The 19,564-nt window shown below is 41.0% G+C and overlaps 1 protein-coding gene and 1 long non-coding RNA gene across 2 annotated transcripts in view; one reads left to right on the top strand and one right to left on the bottom strand.

Annotated features, from left to right (window-relative positions):
- The window catches only part of LOC132535873 (uncharacterized), a 32,155-nt gene extending 27,308 nt beyond the window's left edge, over positions 1 to 4,847 (bottom strand). Inside the window, exons 1-2 of the long non-coding RNA XR_009547620.1 lie at positions 4,758 to 4,847; positions 3,973 to 4,042 (exon numbers count right to left, since the gene is read on the bottom strand). This is a non-coding gene — a long non-coding RNA (uncharacterized LOC132535873). The remainder of the gene's footprint in view (positions 1 to 3,972; positions 4,043 to 4,757) is intronic.
- On the top strand, positions 472 to 4,439 carry LOC103114851 (melanoma-associated antigen 10-like). The gene is made up of 3 exons (XM_007524575.2): positions 472 to 685; positions 2,927 to 3,000; positions 3,077 to 4,439. Exon 3 carries the CDS (start codon positions 3,145 to 3,147, stop codon positions 4,243 to 4,245), a length of 1,101 nt encoding a protein of 366 aa, XP_007524637.1. The 5' UTR covers positions 472 to 685; positions 2,927 to 3,000; positions 3,077 to 3,144; the 3' UTR covers positions 4,246 to 4,439.
- Positions 4,848 to 19,564: the final 14,717 nt, after the last annotated feature.

Below are 19,564 nucleotides of genomic sequence, written 5' to 3'. Positions count from 1 at the left end.
GCCCTGAGGATGTCCCTGTTCTAGAGAGAATGGCCCCACCCCTGCCACGCTGACCCTGCCAAACCTAGGAGATCCAGGCAAGATTGACAAGATATGGGACAAGGGGCTTAGGGAAGGGGACAGCTTGGTCTGTAGAGGTGACAGTCTGAGGGGTGCCAAGTCCAGCCAGAAGAGGGTCTCCCTCTTTGAACAGAAGGACCCCAAGGGTCTCGGCCCTCTGAGGATCTGAGCAGGGCTGTCTGGATGGAAGGGGCTCTCATGCTACCAGGAGTGAGGGGGATCAGTGTCCTAGGGAGATTACATCCTCGGTGGGAGGCAGACTTCAGGACAGGACAGGCTCTGCCATCAGGGCAGAGAAATACCTTGAGGGTGGAGTGGACTACTTTGTGCCTGAGCAGCCCCCAGGACGGGGGTAGCTGCATTTCCTGTCTTTGCTTCTGCCTACAGTGTCCCAGGGAGGTGAAGACCTTGATCAGAGCTGGTGACATCAGCAGAGGGAGGAGTCACAGGATCTCCAAGAAGTAAGATAAGACTTGCAAAGGAGAACTGAGCGCACACAGAGAAAAGGAGTCCCACAGAAACTTGGGCCTGTTTTCTGCTGACCACCCGGGAGAATCTGAGCAGGAAGACCTAGGTGTGGTACGCCTCACTTCCTGCATAGAGTGGGCAGACGTGTCTCTGGAAGGTGAGGCCTGGGTCTGGGAGGGTGATTTCTGGCCACAAGAGAAGGTCTCTGACAGGAAGAACACTTTGAGGGAGAACAGAAGGACCTTCCCACCTCAGAGCACATGGGGTTTGCCCCCTGTGGTCAGCTCTGGGAGACCCTCAGCAGGGTGAATAGATGTGATGTCTCTTCACTTTGGTCTTGAGGACCCCAGGGAGCTGGGCCCAGGTCAGAGTGTGAAGGCAATTTCACAGAGGGAGCTATAGCAGATCAGAAAAGCAAGGAATTCCAAACGTTATCAGGAGTCAAGGGAAGGACCATAGTGGAGATGAAAATCTAACAGTTTTCTAGTCCAGAAAAGAACAGACTCCACAGAGTCTGACTCTCCCTTGTTCTTAGCCCCAGAAGGAACAAGAGTTGGCTGGGTATGGCATGTCCTTACTTTCTCCCAGGATGAAGGAGGTACCACAGAAGTGAGGGCATGTTCTAAGAGGAAGATACCCAGTCATTAGGGGTGCCCCAAATCTTGCCAGGGCTAGATATGAGTGTCCTGACAGATAATTGAGGACAGAGCAGAACAGATGAGGCCCAGTACTTGCTGTCAGCACTGGGAAAACCTGACAGGAATGATAAGATGTAATTCCTCCTTACTTTGGTCCTGGGGCTCTCAGATGTGAGAGGAAGTGACAGCTTTTTAAAAAATGGGGGTGAGGGGTACACATCAGGTCATCAGAAAGTAGAGGCTGAGACTCTGCCAAGATTTAAGATAAAGACCCTGGAGGACTGGGTTGTGGTTCACCAAGTGAAGTGTGGCTGTTACCATGTGTAAGGACCCAGGTTTTAGCTCCTGATTCCCACCTCAGGAAGGGAAGGTTCACAAGCAGTGGAGCAAGGTTGCAGCTCTCTCTCTCTCTCTCTCTCTCTATCTCGCTCTCTCTCTCTCTCTCTTTCTCTTTCTCTTTCTCCCCCTTATTTTTCTCACCCTTTATCAAAAAGAAAGGGAAAATGGCTGCTGGAGACAGTGAAGTTTTGCAGCCACGGAGCCCCAGCAATAACCCTGGTGGCAATATATATATATATATATATATATATGTTGGACTTTATTATTTTAACTATTTATTTTATTTGATAGGACAGAAAGAAATTTAGAGGGAGGACAAATAGGGAGGGAGAGAGTCAGAGAGACTCCTGCAGACCTGCTTCACCACTTCTGAAGCTTTCCCCCAAGTGGGGACCAGGAACTTGAACTCAGGTCTTTGTGCACTGTAATGTGAGCACTTAACCAGGGGGCACCACTCGGACCCTACAGTTTTTTAAAATAATAATAATAAAAAAAATAATAGGGGCCAAGTGGTGGTGCATCTGGTTAAGTGCTCACACTACAGTGCACCAGGATCCAGGTTCAAGCCCCTGTTCCCCACCTGCAGGGAGAAAGCTTCATGAGTGGTGAAGCAGGTCTGCAGGTGTTTCTGTTTCTCTCCCTCTCTATCTCCCCTCCCCTCTCAGATTGTCTCTTTCCCTATCCAATAATAAATAAGTTAATTAATTAACTAACTAATTCATAGGAAAGGTTTCTAGGCTGGCATGATCTTTCACCTGGAAGGATTCCTGTTTTGCCATGAGTGCACACACATTAAGCCCAACCCCCACTGCACTGAGGTGAGCCTTGGTGCCATGGTGTATTTCCATTTCTGTTTCTCTCTGAAAAATCAGCCCGAGTAATGACAAAAAAATTAAAATTAAGTAAATCAATCCTTAGTATGGGCTGAGTGCACCTGGTACTGTGGGACTGACTACATTGCCTAGCCAGCTCCTACCATCAGCTTTGGAAGATGCTGGGGGCAATTCTTTCTTGGTGGCTTCAGAGAGGTAAAGATTCATTCAGAAGGAACGAAACTCAGCAGAGGGAAGTTTCAGGCCCAACTAATCATTAAGGCAAAGAATGAAGGTAATGCTCAGCTAGGAGAGAGGGATGCTTTGGATGTTTTGGGCAGGTGTGATGGAACATGTTCCATCCTTCTCATTAGTCTCAGAAATGTGAGTTCATATTCTGAACATTTAGCCATAAGTTAACAACAATGAAGTGCATGGGGGGGGTGGAGGTCAGTCCAGAGCCTTGGTGTTCACTGGGCACTCATCCACTCTAGCCCAGAAGTGTCCTCACAGAACTGGCCCCATCCAAGCCCCATCAATTCTGGAGACCTTTGCCCATGCTGGTTGGCTGTACCTTGAGGACCCTTCCTGCTTTTCATCCCATGACAGATTTCTCTGGGGAAAACCACCTGGGAGACAGGAGCTCTTTGGGACCCTTTGAACATCTCCTGAAGACACAATCTGTAAGTTGGGTTTTGTTGGGGCTGTTAAGGTTGTGTATGTGTGCTGAGTTCACTGACCGCCCCTCTCACTCCCCAGGCCCGTGGGGTCCCATCTCTCAACCTCCTGCTCGCATTTCTACCTGCTGCCTCCCAACAACAGTCATCATGCCTCCCTCGCCAAAGCGTCCACGCCTCTCACTGGAGGCAGATTTTCAGATCCACAGTGACATACAGGATCCGGAGGTGACACAGGAGACTAGGGCTGTAGAGGTGGAAGACGGCGCCTCCTTCTCCTCTGGCTCCTTCACTTTTCCCCAGCCTTCCACCTCTTCCTTCCTCCCATCTTTCCCCATGATCTCAAGCACTAAGGAGGAGGAAGGGAAGGATCAGGAGGTGCCTGCTATTGCAACCTTGAATCCTCCCCAGGGTCCTCAGAGTTCTGGCCCCTCTACATCATGGGGCACATCATATGGGGGCTCTAGCAACCCACCAATGGAGGGTACAAGCTCCCTGCAGCTGTCAACATATAGTGGCTACTTGTCCAGGGATCCACTGAATGGAAAGGTTATGGAGTTGGTGCGACTTATGATTCTCAAGTATCGTTTGAAGGAGCCCATTACAAGGGCAGAAATGCTGAAGGTTGTTATAAAAGGTTACATGAAACGGTTTCCGATGATATTTAAGAAAGCTTGTAGATGCTTGGAGGTTATCTTTGGCATTGAAGTGAAGGAGGTGGACCCTACTGTCCACTCCTACATCCTTGTCAACTCACTGGGGCTCACCTATGATCAGATGCTTAGTAACAACCAGAGTATGCCTAAAACCGGTCTCCTGATAATTGTCCTGGGTTTGATCTTCTTAGAGGGTAACTGCGCCCCAGAGGAAAGTATCTGGGATTTCCTGAATATGGTAGGAGTGTATTGTGGGAGAGACCACTTCATTTATGGAGATCCTTGGATACTTCTCACCAGGGAATGGGTGCAGGAGAATTACCTGATATACCGGCAGGTCCAGAACAGTAATCCTCCACGCTATGAATTCTTGTGGGGTCCAAGAGCTCATGCTGAAACCAACAAGATGAAAGTGCTAGAATTTTTGGCCAAGATCAAGGGGACTGATCCAGCTTCCTACACTTTCTGGTATGAGGAAGCTTTAAGAGATGAGGAAGAGAGAGCCAGGGCCAGAGTTGTCCCCACGGAGAGCACCTCTCCTATGTCCACTTCACAGCACTGGCCAACAGCTCCTTCTGCCCCAACTGAGAAGTGAGCCCAAGTTGTCACTTTGTTTGTAGAGAAAAGTCTAAGGCAGACTAGTGAAAACACAGTAGCCAACTTTCCTTTTTTCTGTGAGTGGCTTTTGCTTTCTGTGGGGATTTTTCAAATGCTGTTCCTTTTAATAGAAAGTTTATTAACTTTAGAATGTTTGCTAATAAAATTAATTGAATTAAGTTAACTAAATTGTACCAGTTGTTTATGTATAAAAACGATGTTTCTTAAAATAAACTGTAAAATATTCCATCTCACGGTGTGATGTGGAACAAGATAGTAGTGGTATACGAATAACAACTGAGAAAAAGTGGAAGAATTATGGAGAAAAATGTAAAAAGTAGCGGTTATTCTTCTAATTTTTAACTTTTATTATGTTCTGTAATATTAAACAACATGCTGCTGGATTTGCTTGGCTTACTCAAGAAAGTAGAAGTTATCTTAATAAAGTCTAATAAATAAGAGACCCTGTTCCCTGAGTTTTTATTCATCAAGCGGTACTTGAATACTTACTCTCAGAAATTACTGTGTTATTTCTGAGTACGTTCGAATATGCAAAACACACATGCCAGCTCATGGAATGGGAGAGGGGAGAGCAGCAGACACAACAGGAAGATGGTGAGATGTCCTTGAGACCTAAAGAACAAGTAGACATAAGGTGTGAGGAGGGGAGACACCAGATGTGAACGGTCAAGTTTAAATGTCCTGAGCCAACACTGGCTGGGACTTTGGGAAATTGCAATCTCTCCTGTGGGAGTGAATTATCAATTAAGCTGTGGGTGCGCTCATATACTGGGCCCTCAGATTGTGTTTTAGAGGTAAAAGAAAGGGGTCAGAGAGTGGTGCGTGTGTTAAAGCAGACACATTACAGTGCACAAGGACCCAGGTTCAAGCTCCTGGTCCCTACCTGCAGGGGGCAAGCTTCACAAGTGGTGAAGCAGTGCTGCCAAGTGCCTCTTTGTCTCTCTCCCTTTCTATCTATACCACTTTAAATTTCTCTCTGGCTCTATCCAATAATAAATAAATAAATAAATAAACCCGGAAAAGATTAAAAAATAGAAGTAAAAGAAAATATTGCATGAGAAATTGCAATTAGTCACCTTTGGATCATAGATAAACCAGAGAGGAATCTTCACCTAGGCAGTTGTGGAAGCTGTTATGAACTCCTGCACCAGTGCAGGTCAAAACTTCCACTAGCACTAGGTGTTCCATGCACATCACCTGCCAAGATTTCCTGCAAACAGGGTAATGCTTCTTTGAAATGGTGCCCCGAGGTTGACACTTCTCCCCTGGCCTGAGAAAGCCAGAACTCATACCATTAAAAGAACATTTTAATTAAGTTATCATGGGTGTGCTTTACTCAACCCTTATCAAGTTCTAGGTAGTTTTTGGAGATGGAATAGATGAAATTAGTGGATTTGGAGGGGTTGAATGGCTAAGTGGGAGGGAAGTTCTTGACTTAATTCATAGGTACTTTGAATTATTTTAACCTTGAGAAAACTCCCCATCAAAATGAAATAATAGTTCTACCATCAGAGAAATTTTACTGTTTTATTCATAAAGCATTTTTTTTACCCAGTCACTGTGCTATACCTCAAAATGCTTTGTATTCAGAGATGTCAGCAAACATACATAAAAAAGGTAAAGTGCTAGATTCAGGTAAAAATAATATTGGAAATTTCTGCGGAACTAGATAGATCACCGAGCACTCTCTCCAGCCCAGTGTTTTCTTCTATAACGAGAGAGAGAGAGAGAGAGAGAGAGAGAGAGAGAGAGAGAGAAGCGGGGAGAGAAGTCAGAGAGGGGAGAAAGAGATGCTATTCTTTCTGTTTCTGTCTCTATAAGAATAAATAAGAAAATAAAAGACGACAGTGAAGCAATATCGTCATCATGCAGGCACTGTGCCCCAGTGATAACCCTGGTGGATATATATATATTACATCAATGTGTATAGTGTATATAGTTTTTAGATAGACATGAGTAGTGAAGAATGAGCCACTTAACAAAATGGATGACGGATTTTTCTATGACAGCACATAGAGATCTACCTCACTTTAGCACTTGTTTTCTGGATTTCTGAAGTATATATGTCCCATAGTGAATTTTGTTGGTAATACCATAGTCCATTTTCTTTTGATTAGTGGATTTTAAATCAACATCTGTGAACATGAATTCTCAGGAAAATGTGCATTTTCTTATAAGAAAGGTGCTTTAGTGAGAAAATTGGATTAAAGTGGAAAAGGTATGAGTATTTTGTTTTTCTAAATATTGTGGATGCCTGATTCCAAAAATGCTGTGACAACTTATTTTTCTCATAATTTAATGAATTGTCATACTGTCTGTACTCAGAAACACTATACATCACCAGTATTTCAAAGTTGGAGCAAAATTATGGGGCAAAAAATATTGCCTCCCAGTCGTTTTAATTTGAATCTTCTATTTTCTCTTTTGATTCAGCTGAGAATTTACTTAATTCCTTAGCCATGTACAGCTGGGCCAAGACACAGATGTACTGAGTGAAGGGGTTTCTCTGTGTGTGATTTATAACTCTGAAATACAAGCAAAACATTTCCTTTTGCCTTTGAGAAATATATAGAGCAAACTGGACACCCTTTATTAGTGAGGGGGCATTAAGGGCTTACGGTGCAGTAATTACCAGTGTGTACAAGAAGGGTTCAGAAAAGAAATGTCCAAGATCTCACATGTGCACTCAACCAGGTATACCACCAGGTGGCCCCATATTTTTTTAATAGAAACAGGGAGATATTAGATCATTTGGTAAAGAGCACACCTTGCCATGCACAAGGGCCTGGGCTCAAGACCCCGCAGCACATGGGAGAAGATTCCTGAGGGAAGCTTCACAAAAAAATAAATAAAAAAGAAGAAAGAAAGAGAAGGAAGGAAGGAAGGAAGGGAAAGAAAGAAAGAAAGAAAGAGAGAGAGAGAGAGAAAGAAAGAAAGAAAGAAAAGAAAGAAAGAAAGAAGGAAGAAAGAAAGGGAAAGGGGAGAAAGAGATACAGGGAGGGAGGGAGAGAGAGAGAAAGAGGGAGAGGGAGACAGAGAGAGAGAGATATGGAGAGAGGTCAATTAGAACACTGCTCAGCGCTGGCTTATAGTCATGCTGAGGATGTAACTTGAGACCTTGGAATCTCAGGCATAAAAGTCTTTACAGAAACATTATTCTGTCTCCCCAGTCCTAAAATACACATTTTTAAAACAACACATTCCCCTTACAGTAAAGTCACAATAAACACTGAAAATCAAAGTAAAAAAAAAAAAAAAATGCCCAGGATCTTGGGAGGAAATATTCACAATGTACTCTGAAAGTTCCTCATGGGAGTTTTGGAGTTACAGGAGCACTTTTTTTTTTTCTGTGAAGGTAGAGGACCAAGCCATGGGGGAGGCTTCATGTTTTGAAGCAGCAAATGTGGCCTTTTGTTACTTAGATCTATCCATTTACTTAATCATTTATCCATCAAACAAATAACTATCCAGCATTGACTAGAAAATGAAAACGCCAAAGTATTAGCAGCAACAGAGGTCATTTATGGCCATAGATGTAGATAAAAATTGATATCTGTATATGTAGTAACCATCACTTCTACCAGTTGGCAGTAAAAATTAAACAAACCTTGATTAATTCAGGGGAAAAATCAAAGGGAGGGGCTGAGAGAGATAGCATAAGGGTTATGCAAAAAACGTTCATGCCATTTGAGTCTCCAAAGTCACAGGTTAAATCCCCACCACCATAAGCTAGAACTGAACCATGCTCGGGTTAAAAAATAAAGTAAAGTAAATGGAGAAACTATGCACCCAGAATCCTCCACCAATCAGAGAACTATTTTCTGTAAGCAGCATCCATGCCAGCTTATCTGTGGTGTATATATTTAAATTCCAGGTCTCTTTTAAGAATCTGCTTTTTGGCATCCATTGTCCAATTCAGAACGTACTCCCACCAATACAAAAATACACACCTCCTGTAACCAAACTAGTCTGATTTTACAAAGCTGGTGGCTCTGCAATAACCAATGTTTTTGTTTTTTTTTCCTGCAAACATATCAAAGTGCTGTAATCACTGGATAACTGGAGGCTGATATTCCATAACACAGTCCTAGTGGACTGCAACTGTCAGCATTTTAGATACAGGACCTCTCATTCCAACTGAAGCCTTTTGAAGAATTGCAGTATGTGGATTTAAGGAAGGCAGAGGCATCTAGTTGAAGCCAGAGCTATAATCCCTGAGTCCTGTTCTCTCAGCCCCTCTTCTTTTCCCTTGAAGATAGTGGCCCTGGTGCTCAATACTGGAATTCTAGGCCCCCACAGAGCCTGATGGGAAAAAACTGTGTTAGAAAACCCTTCCTCAGATGAGGACATCATCCTTCCCCTCCACTGCTTGTCCACTTGGCTCAAGACAGAGCCACTGCCTGGCTCTCCAATACTGCCAGCATCTTGGGAGCTCCCAACCTCCACACTCCCAGGATACTTTACCACCCCATTTCCTTCTTCCAAACACCTTATTTTACCACTGCTGATGTGGACACATAACTACACACTATCCTATTACCTGGTCATGGAATCTCTGTGTTCAGCTTGGCTCTGTTTGTACTCCCTACAGTCCAACACCCTTCTTACAATATTTCAGTCTCTTCCCTCCTATGGAGTGGATCCCTGTCTACTTTTTTCTTGCTTTTCTTCAAGTCTGTTTTGCAAAAGAGGTCCCTGCACTTCTCAGCACCAAATGGCATACAGAGCTTTCACTGCTTTTTCACCCATACTTTCTTCTTTTCAAAGTGTTCTTGGGGTCAGAAGATAGCTCCCTAAGTGGAATCATGCCTAACTATGCATGAGGCTCTGGGTTTGAGTCTTGTCACCACACAGGAGCACCATAGGTGACACCAGAACAGTTCCATGAATGGTGGAATGATGCTGAGGTGCCTCTCCTCTCTGTATTTTCCTCTCCTGTCCCTCTTTCTGTCTCTCTCTTAAAGATTTATGTATTATCTTTTAATTGTGAACACTTAATTTATATTTAAATCTACTTGTTTATTTATTATGGGAGAGAGACAGCGAGAAACTGAGAGAGGTGGTGGAGAGAGAGAGGGAGAAAGACAGAGAGACACCTGTAGCACTGATTCACCACTCTCAAAGCTTTCTCCCTGCAGGTGGGGACCATGGGCTTGAACTCAAGTCTTTGCACACTATAATATGTGCACTTAACCAGTTGTGCCACCACCTGCCCCCCTTCTCCTAGCAATTTATCTCCTTCTCTTTAAAAACAAGGAATAAAAAAATTAAGGTTGGAGAGGTTGCTGATTGTTTTCGCACATGTAAAAACAAGCAAAGTATTCTAAGTTCTCATTCCAGACCCCTCAACAATAGATGGGAACTTGATTCCTTTTACTGACACTTTCATCTGTTGCCTCTACTCTTCCAACATGGGTCATAATCCTCTTAGATGAAATCCAAATTGCCTAATTTACACTCAAATCTGTTAAAGATGAGTAGTTTAATTCCCTTTAACAACACACTATCAAGTGGTTCCTGTAAGAGCTCCCTAAATGGAGCAAAAAAGTGTAATGTCTCTGGGGTTTACAGAGCCCACTCTCATAGCTATGTGTTCACATTTTTTAAATATTTGTATTATCTTTTTTATTTGTTGGATAGAGACAGCCCGAAATTGAGAGGGAAGGGGGTGATAGAGATGGAGAGACACCCTGCAGTACTGCTTCACCACTCATGAAGCTTTCCCCCTATAGGTAGCGACCAGGGGTCTCAAACCTGGGTCCTTTGTCACTGTAGTGGGTGTGCTTAACCAGGTGCGCCACCACCCGGCCCCCATGTGTACACATTTTAAAGGCAGTGTTTTCAAAACAGCTAATGTAAGTGAGATTACTTGGTCACTTCTTCTTCTAGCATTTGCCCTTCTTCCATAGCCAGTCAACAGCATCAGGTTGAGCCTGATGTAAAGTTTCGAGACCTCCTTTGAATCTGGAGAGGTGGCAGTCGTTGACTATGTGGGTCATAGTCTGTCTGTAGCCGCAGAGGCAGTTCAGGTAGTCTCTGGCTCCCCAGCGGTGGAACATAGCGGCGCACAGGCCATGGCCTGTTCGATAGCGATTGAGGAGGGCCCAATCATAACGTGCTAGGTCAGAGCCGGGTTGACGCTTGCAGGCGTCTGTGATGAGGTGTTTGTTCTTTACCTCAGCTGACTGCCAGCTCTGTTTCCAAGAGACTGGAACAGAGAAGTTCAGTGTAGGCGTAGGGGACCAGATTGGGTGACGAGACATCAAGCGTTGGACAGGGTGGGCGAAGATATCCGCGTATATTGGCAGGTCCGGTCGAGCGTAGACGTGGGAAATGAACTTAGATGATGCCGCATCCCGACGAATATCTGGCGGGGCGATGTTGATAAGAACTGTCAGCCATGGAACCGGGGTGGAACGGATGGTTCCAGAAATTATCCTCATGGAGGAATATAATTTGGAATCGGCCAAGTGGACATGGGGGCTACGGAACCATACTGGGGCACAGTATTCTGCAGTGGAATAGCATAATGCCAGAGAGGATTATCGTAGTGTGGAAGCGCTCGCGCCCCATGAGGAGCTGGCCAGTCTTGCAATGATGTTATTCCTCACGCCCACCTTTGCTGTAGTTTTTATGAGATGTTTGTGAAATGACAGAGTGCGATCGAGAGTAACGCCAAGATAGACTGGCTGGGCTTCATGCCAGATTCTCGTATCACCAAGCTGCACATTAAGCTCACGTGAGGCATGGTGTAGATGGAAAACAGATGATACCGTTTTTGCAATGCTAGGGATTAGTCGCCATTTTTTACAGTAATCAGATATCAGAGACATGTCTTTCGTGAGTGTTTCCTCGAGGATGTTGAACTTTGATGCCTGGTCACTGTGTTAGGGCTTTGAATATTTGGTCACTGTGTTAGGGCTTTGAATATACAGAGACAAAATAGCCAGTCCTACCAGTTAGAAATCAAAACAGCCAGAAAGATAAGAACCAGCAATATATGCTCATTTTTCCTTCTTATATTCTGGTGTTCTGTGACACATTTTACTTTCACATACTGGAAAATCCTCAGTACATTCTTGTCCTTTCCGCCATAAATTTCCAACTGTCACTTGAGCACATTTATATAATAAGGAAAACTATACTTTATATTTACTCCTGTGGTTATAATTCCTGGTGGGCATCGTTCCTTTGTGCAGGTCTGGATTCCTATCTTACCTGGTTTTATATCACTGGAGGAACGACTTACCACCTCTTGTGGTGGTTCATAGTTGGGATTTAGTGAGTTACTTTACACTTTGTATTTTGAAATTTCTTGTTAGCTTTCTTTAAAAAAATAAATATCGGCTGATTTAACTATTTATTTAATAATAAACAGAGGCAGAGACCAGAGCACTGCTCATCTCTGGCTTAGGCTAGTGCCAAAGACTTAGCCAAAAACATCTGAGTTTCACACATGAAAGTCCGTTGTATAACCACTGCACTATCTCCCTGAGCCTGTAATATTTTTAGAATATTATTTCCTACTAACTCTAATCATAGCCGTAATTTATTTTTATTTGTTATCTTTCTTTTACAGCAGTACATGGCAATAGGTGATTAAATCCACACCATTCCCACCACTAGAGTTCTGAATCTTCAGTCTCCCCACTGCAAGCCACCACAGTTCCCTCAAGGTTGTAGACATGAGCCAACCATCATCTTTACAACTATCTGTCCACATTTATACACATTTGACCTCCTTTATTTCCAGATTCAATCCTCTCTTCCCCTCCAAGCCACTCATGACAACATAATTATCTCCATATGCCCCTCTCCTTTTCCTTCTCTCTCTCTGGGTGCTGATGGAGCTGGAGTTCAGGGTCCCCTTATCTTCATCCTATCGCTTCTCCCCCTGCTAGCAGTATGGATCAAGGTTGTTTTGGGGGTGCAGAAGGCAGGAGTTCTGGCTTCTGTAATTGCTTCTCCGCTTGCTGAACATGGACACTGACAGATCGATCATACCCCAGCCTGTTTCTATATTTCTCTAGTGGGCCAGAGCTCTGGAGGTGTGAGGGCCCAAGACCCCATTGATGAGGTGGTCTGCGCAGAGAAGTTGGGATGGAGTCATGGTAGCATCTATAACTGAGTGTCTGGAAGATGGCATGACCTAAGTTGAGAAAAAAATGGTTAATGAACAGGAACCAAAAAGTAGGATTAGAGCAGATGAGATTAGGGGTATTAGGGTAGAAGAAAGATAGGAAATCCAATTTATGCATGTTCCTGAGGGTACACAACTATGGTAGTTTTGACTGAGTTTGATAGCTAGCCTGAAGTTAGATAAGAATGTTGCCTGAGAGAATGGTGTTAGAGTAAAGGGCTAGAAATCATAGCTGTCATTTTTAGGTGTGTTTTGATCAGCTTATTGAAAAGTTCCCATGTGGCCATTCACACTAGCCAGGATCAAAATCCAGCACCCCATGAGGGGCTCTATGACAATGGCTAAATCTTTAGTGTTGTGGTGTCTAGCCCCCTCTCTGTCTTATTATCTAAATGAACAATCATAGCCCAGAGTGGTGAAATGACACATTCATGAGGTGCCAGTTCCACAGAAAAATAATGTATTTCTTTATTTACTATGAGGGAGTTGAAAGATAGAAAGACAGAGAAAGAGAGAGAGACAGAGAGAGAGAGAGAGAGAGAGAGAGAGAGAGAGAATGGCAGAGCATTAGCATTACTCTGGTATCCATAGTGTCAGAAATGGAACTCTGGACCTCATACATGCAAGCCCAGTACTCTGCCCACTGCATACCCTCCTGGACTGCTAAGTGATTTTTAAAATAATTCTTATTTGTGGTTTTGATTTTTCTTAGTATTTCTGAAACATAAAAATATCTTTATAATTAAAGGCTACAAATATTCTTAAATGCGATTTAGACTGCCAAAAAGAAATGCACATTCTCAATACTGATCAACCTCTTGCTGGATTCTACCCAGTCTTTGGCATGACTACAGCTTGTTTGACTAAAAAAAGAAGAAGAAATTGCAATCCAATTAGTAAACTATGTGTAGTCATCCAACTTTCCTCATAATTTTAAAGTTAGCGCTATGTAAATAAGAATACAGCTTCTTTTAAATTCCCTCTCCATCAAAATACTGTCATATACTAAAAGGGAAAATGATATTTACATTTAAATGGTATTCTCCCAGATATGACATGGACCAATATTTATGTGACAGACAGTAGATCAGAAATGTTGAGAGAATTGTAAGTTGTAACGTGCACATTCATTGTTGTGAGTGCTGTTTATTAAGCTTGTCAAAGCTCAGAATAAATAAATCCTTCTATTTTTGTAGACATAGTTTTCAGTCATTATTGCATTGTACCTAAAAATTAAATTCTACTTTCCTATGATTAATGCAGCAGTTTTGTAAGAACATTTATCATTGGGCTGGGGAGATAGCATAATGGTTATGCAAATAGACTTTCACAGGTTGAGGGTATGGATAAACCTGCCAATGCTTATGTCTAACAGAAAAGCATTTGCAGAAGCCAGAACTTCCACCTTCTGCTCCCCCCAAATAATTTTTATCTATGTTGGTATGCTTCTAATTCTGCTTCTAAAACCTCTTCTGTTTCATTGGTTTAATCCCCCCCTGCTTAACACTGTATTCTATTTACATAACCACTGTTAACTAAGCACCGCCTTGCCTGCAGGGCATTGGTTTAATCCCCACTGGTTCAGGATGTCTTTTTGCTCCGCCCCTTCTCCTAATACACCCTGATTTTCACCAATTTCTTTTTGCTCCACCCTCTCTATGTCACATCATATTTCCACCCTACTTGGCAAGTATATATAAGGACAGGATTGTGATTAGAAATAGCTTGCTGCGTTCTAAATCAAAAGACTATAAAAGCCACTGCATTTAAAATAATTCTTAAAATGTCTCATATTTCTACTTATCTGATACTTTAAGCTTTTGCTCCATTGACATTATTTACTATTTTTAACTTCAATTTCATTTATTTTGTTGCTCAGACCTGCATTATTTTTATTTTAGTTTATCTTATTTTCTCTTAATTTGATAGGACAGAGAGAAGTTAAGAGGGAATGGGGAGATAGAAGGGAAGAGACACCTGCATCACTGCTTCACCACTTCTGAAGCTTTCCCTTTGCAAGTGAAGACTAGGGACTGGAACCCAGGTCTTTCCCCATGCTAATATGTGTGCTTAACTGGATGTGCCACCACCTGTCCCTTTGTGTCAGGATTATTACTATTGCCCTCTTTTATTCTTAGGTTTACTTCACTTTTCATTTTATATTTCCTTAAGGTTGAAGCTGATGACTGAATTATGTCTGTTGTTTCTTTCTAATCTAAATATTTAATGACAAAATTTCTACCAAGCTCTCCTTTAGCTGTATTTTGTTGACTTTAAAAATATTTTCTAGTTTTCCTCAATAACTTGTTTTGGAATGTAGGTTTGTAAGAATGTGAAGTTAGATCTCCAAATGTCTAGGGACCTTGTTGATTTTAAGAGTATGAATAAAGCCTTCAATGTTAGCATGAGGCACTTGTACCTAATGTGTTGACCAGTGGGGCAATGCAGAAGGTTTGAGGGATATATACTGACATGGACAGAGCTATTTTTGAGAAAAGTTAATCTTGAAGGATAGAGTGAATAGGAGGCAGGAATTAAGTAGATTAATGAAGGCAGCTACTCACTCATTCTAGACAATTAAACTATATCATGCATTTATACTATTTAACAGAGAATCTCTCCATTTCTAAAAGACCATCTCTGTAAGTATTCAGATCACTTTGAATTTAAATCCCAATTTATGTGTAGTAGTAGATTCACTGGTGTCATAGGCAAACTCAATTAGCATACATTTTAAATAGATGAATGACTAGTTAAATCATTATTATGGTCAAGTCAGTTAAATCACTTAAATTGGACTAAATTGTTGTTAGTGGAATAAATATTTGAATTTAATATGTATATTTTAAAATATAAGCAATAGCTACTTAGTTACTTAGAACAAAAGTATAATTGTTGTGAAGTAATTAATATTAAATGAGAATCTTACAAAGCTCTCCCTAATTATTCTGAATCATATACCTAGAAGTCTAGTTGCTATATATTTCTATAGGTTCCAAACTCCCTTTTTATTTATTGAGGTAACACTGATTTACACCAACAGTTTCATACTTTTTCAAATGTATGTTATCATACCACATCCATCAATATCCCTTCACCACATTCTATTAGGCCCCCTCTATTCTTACCCTCTCCCGTTTCCTGTCTGGAAATCTTAGTTCTGTGATGAGAATACTAGGCTTGATTTTGTTTGTTCACTTGCTTTGTTTCTTTATATCCCTCATGTAAGTGAAAGCATCTGGCATTTGCCTTTTGCTTTCACTTGATATAACTCCCTCCAGTTGTATCCACATTGCTTTAAATGGCAAGACATCATTTTTTTTTCATATAGTTGAGTAGTGTTCCTATACATAGTATTCATAGACACCAAATTAATGTTTTATATTCATCATACATATTCTTAGACTGAGATGACTGGATCAATTATTAGACATATTTAAATACTATAAGAAACATTCAGTATGCATGAAATAGCAAAATGGTTTTGTAAAAAGATTCATGTCCAAGGATCCAAAATTTCAAGTTCAACCCTCCTCTCCCACCCATACTAACATAAGCTAGATCTGAGGAGTGCTCAGGATAAAAAGTAAGGAAGAAGAAAAGAAACAGAAAACATCCATACAGTTTGTCTATGAAGGTTGAACCATTTTATATTCCTACCATTAGTGTACTCTACACACCAATACTTTGGTCTTTTATATCTAGGCCATTCTCAAATTTATGAGGTGATATCTCATTGCTGTGTATGACTTGCATTTCCTAATAATAGTAAGTGATGTGTACAATTTTTTTTCATGTGTCTTTGAGTCATCAGTATATCCTATTGAGAGACATATCTATCCAAATCTTCTCATTTTCTGACAACGTTGCTTTTCCTCCTGTTGATGAGTTCTGAGTTCTTCATATGCTTTGGATATTAGTCCCTTGTCAAATGTATGATGTACAAACATTTTATTCCACTCAGTAGTATGTCTTTCTGTTTTAATTAAGGTGTCTTTCACTAGGCAGAAGCTATTTACTTTAATTTAATTCCATTTGCTTATTTTTGCTTTTGCTACACTTGCTGTCAGAAACAAGTCTCCCAAGATGTCACTGAAGTCAGTATTATAGTGTTTAGATATGCGGAATATAGAGAAATGATACACTTGAACTTGTTTTAAAACACACACACACAGAAACAAGCAAACTGTTTCTAAGACTTTGTGAGAACTATGGTGGTTATCTTTGGGAGATGGGATAGAAGAGACAAAGAACTTTGGTGGTGAGTGTGGTGTGGAACTAAACACTATAATCTTATAATCTCATGTCATACTATTAATCACACATAAAAATGAAAAAAATATTATGGAGCATTTTGCCTGTATTTTTTCTATTAATTTTATGGTTTCTGGCATTTCCTTCAACTCTTTAACTCATTTTGAATTAATATTATGTATGAGGTGGTTTTGTGCTTTCTTAAAACTTTTATTTCAACAAACATCCTGGAAATTGCAAATATTATGGAAGTTGGGCAATTGTCTTTTCAACATGTTGACTCTAAAAATAAACTAGCTTAAGCTGGGCTGAGCTCACAAAATACATTATTTACACTTGATTCATAGACAGTCTTCCATTTTAAAGATTACCATTGAATTTCTAGTAAAGTACGTTTCACAGTATCCATCTTTAGTAGTCAGAAATTTAAAATATTATCATGCATTTATATAAGGAAGTAGGAGTAATTAATTGCTGTGAATGGGAAAAGTGCAAATCATTTGATATCAGTCCTTTGGCTATAAGAATCTAGTAGAATGTTCCCTTTTTTTTCTAGACTTTTCACAAAGAGTAAGCATAGGCAATACCCTTGAATCACAAATTAGATATTCAACAGTCATCCTGAACTTACATAATACTTTTCACAGACTGTTCCAGAACTTTGTAAGTGACTCCCATTTGCCATTCCCTTTAATGTTGTTCTTCAGCTGTTTTTTTCCTTTTATTTTTATTAGTGATTTAATAATAATCAACAAGATTGTGGGATAAGAGGGTTATAATTCCCACCACCAGAGTTCCACATCCCATCTCCTTCATTTGAAGATTTCTTATTCTTTATCCCTCTGGGAATATGGACCAAAAATCGTTATGGAGTGCAGAAGGTGGACTGTCTGGATTCTGTAATTGGTTTTCCAGTGGACATGGGTGTTGTCAGGTTGATCATTACTCTCACCCTGTTTCTATCTTTCCCTAGTGGGGTAGAGCTCTGGGGAGGTGGGGTTCCAGGACATATTGGTGAGGTCATCTGCCCAGGGAAGTCAGATTGGCATCATGGTAGTAAGTATAACTTGGTTGCTGAAAAGCATTAAGATATAAAGCAGAACAAATTGTTTAATAATCAGGAACCTAAAGGTAAGGATAGAGCAGATGAGATTAGGGGTCTCCATTGTGGAAGAAGATAGGAAGTCTATTTTATCTATATTTCAAGGTGCCCATAACTTTACTATTTTTTGCCTGAGCCCAGTAGCTAACATGCAGATGGGCTGAAAGTACTGTCTGGGAAGATGGTGTTAGAGTTGTAAATAGGACTAGAAAGCTGGGTCAGGCCAGAGAGTAGCCAAATCAGTGGCCCTTAATGTTTCAAGGGACAGATCCTTTCAGAATCTGATGACAGGAGAAAGAATAGAAACTTTTTCCAAGAAAAATTATCTTATAAGTGTATAAAATTCATAATTTTGTTTATAAAATCAGAAGGCTAATAGTCTTCTCCCAGTTATGGGTTGAAATCTGTCTTTTCAAAGATATGTTGAAGTTCCATCCAACCCCCCCCCCCGAACTTGTAACTGTTACCTTACTTCAAAATTGTCTTTCCAGATATAACCAAGACTTTAGTTTGGTTCTTAACACAGTAATGTGAGTGTCCTTACAAAAAGAGGGAAGACAATGTGAAAACACAAACACAAAGGGAGAATGGCAAGTGAAAACTGGGACAGAGACTGGAATGATGCACTTACAAGCCACAGACCAGAAAATTCAAGCTATCCCCAGAAAGTATAAAACAGACATGGGACAGTTTCTCAGAAGAAAGTTAATGATGTTGATGCCTTGGTTTCAGACTTGCAGCCTCCATACTTGTGAAAATATTAATTTCTGTTGCATTAAGTTACCCAGTTTGTAGTCTTTTGTTTTTGAAGCTTTTGGGATCTAACAGATTTTGGTTCCAGGATGTATAATGCCACTACAATAAATAATAAAATATAGACAAAGCTTTAGAATTGAGTATTAAGTAGATTGTAGAAGATTTCTGGAATCTTCATAGAAAGAGACAGGATTGCCTTTGAGGAAGAATAGTGGAAACATGAATATTACAGATGCTTTTCATGCATTCTTAAAAGGAAATGATGAGATTGCTACTGAACATTAAATGAAAAGTTATCGTTGTTATAAAGGAAAGACCGAGTGTGAATTATACTGTAGTGCTAAGTGGAATGGAAAAGTTTTAAGCTTAGTTTGAAACTTAGATATCTAGCTGGGGAAATTTGAAAGCAAAGCATGGAAAATGCAGCCTGATCTCTCCTTACCAGTCATAGTAAAATGGGAGAGCAATTATGCACAACCAAAGAAACTATCACACAAACAAAGAGACCCTACACAGAATGGGAGAAGATCTTCACATGCCATACACCAAACAAGAGACTAATCACCAAAATATACAAAGATCTCAGCAAACTTAGCAATAAAAAAGCAAATGACCCCATCCAAAAATGGGCAGAGGATATGAACACAACATTCACTACAGAAGAAATCCAAGGGGCTAACAAACACATGAAAAATTGCTCCAGATCACTGATTGTCAGAGAAATGCAAATAAAGACAACATTGAGATACCACCTCACCTCTGTGATCTTCTTCTAGCGTTTGCCCTTCTTCCGTAGCCACTCAACAGCGTCAGGTTGAGCCTGATGTAAAGTTTTGAGACCTCCTTTGAATCTGGAGAGGTGGCAGTCGTTGACTCTGTAGCCGCAGGGGCAATTTGGGTTGTCTCTGGCTCCCCAGCGGTGGAACATAGCGGCGCATCGGCCATGGCCTGTTCGATAGCAATTGGGGAGAGCCCAATCATAACTTGCTAGGTCAAAGCCGGGTTGACGCTTGCAGGCGTCTGTGATGAGGTGTTTGTTCTTTA

Source organism: Erinaceus europaeus, chromosome X (genome assembly GCF_950295315.1).
Source record: "Erinaceus europaeus chromosome X, mEriEur2.1, whole genome shotgun sequence".
Lineage (NCBI taxonomy): Eukaryota > Metazoa > Chordata > Mammalia > Eulipotyphla > Erinaceidae > Erinaceus > Erinaceus europaeus.
The sequence above is the reverse complement of the archived record's forward strand: the minus strand, read 5'-3'. Positions and strand labels throughout refer to the sequence as shown.

What these genes read in the sequence shown, in the direction of transcription:
- LOC103114851 (XM_007524575.2), top strand. Translation starts at nt 3,145, where the DNA reads ATGCCTCCCTCGCCAAAGCGTCCACGCCTCTCACTGGAGGCAGATTTT.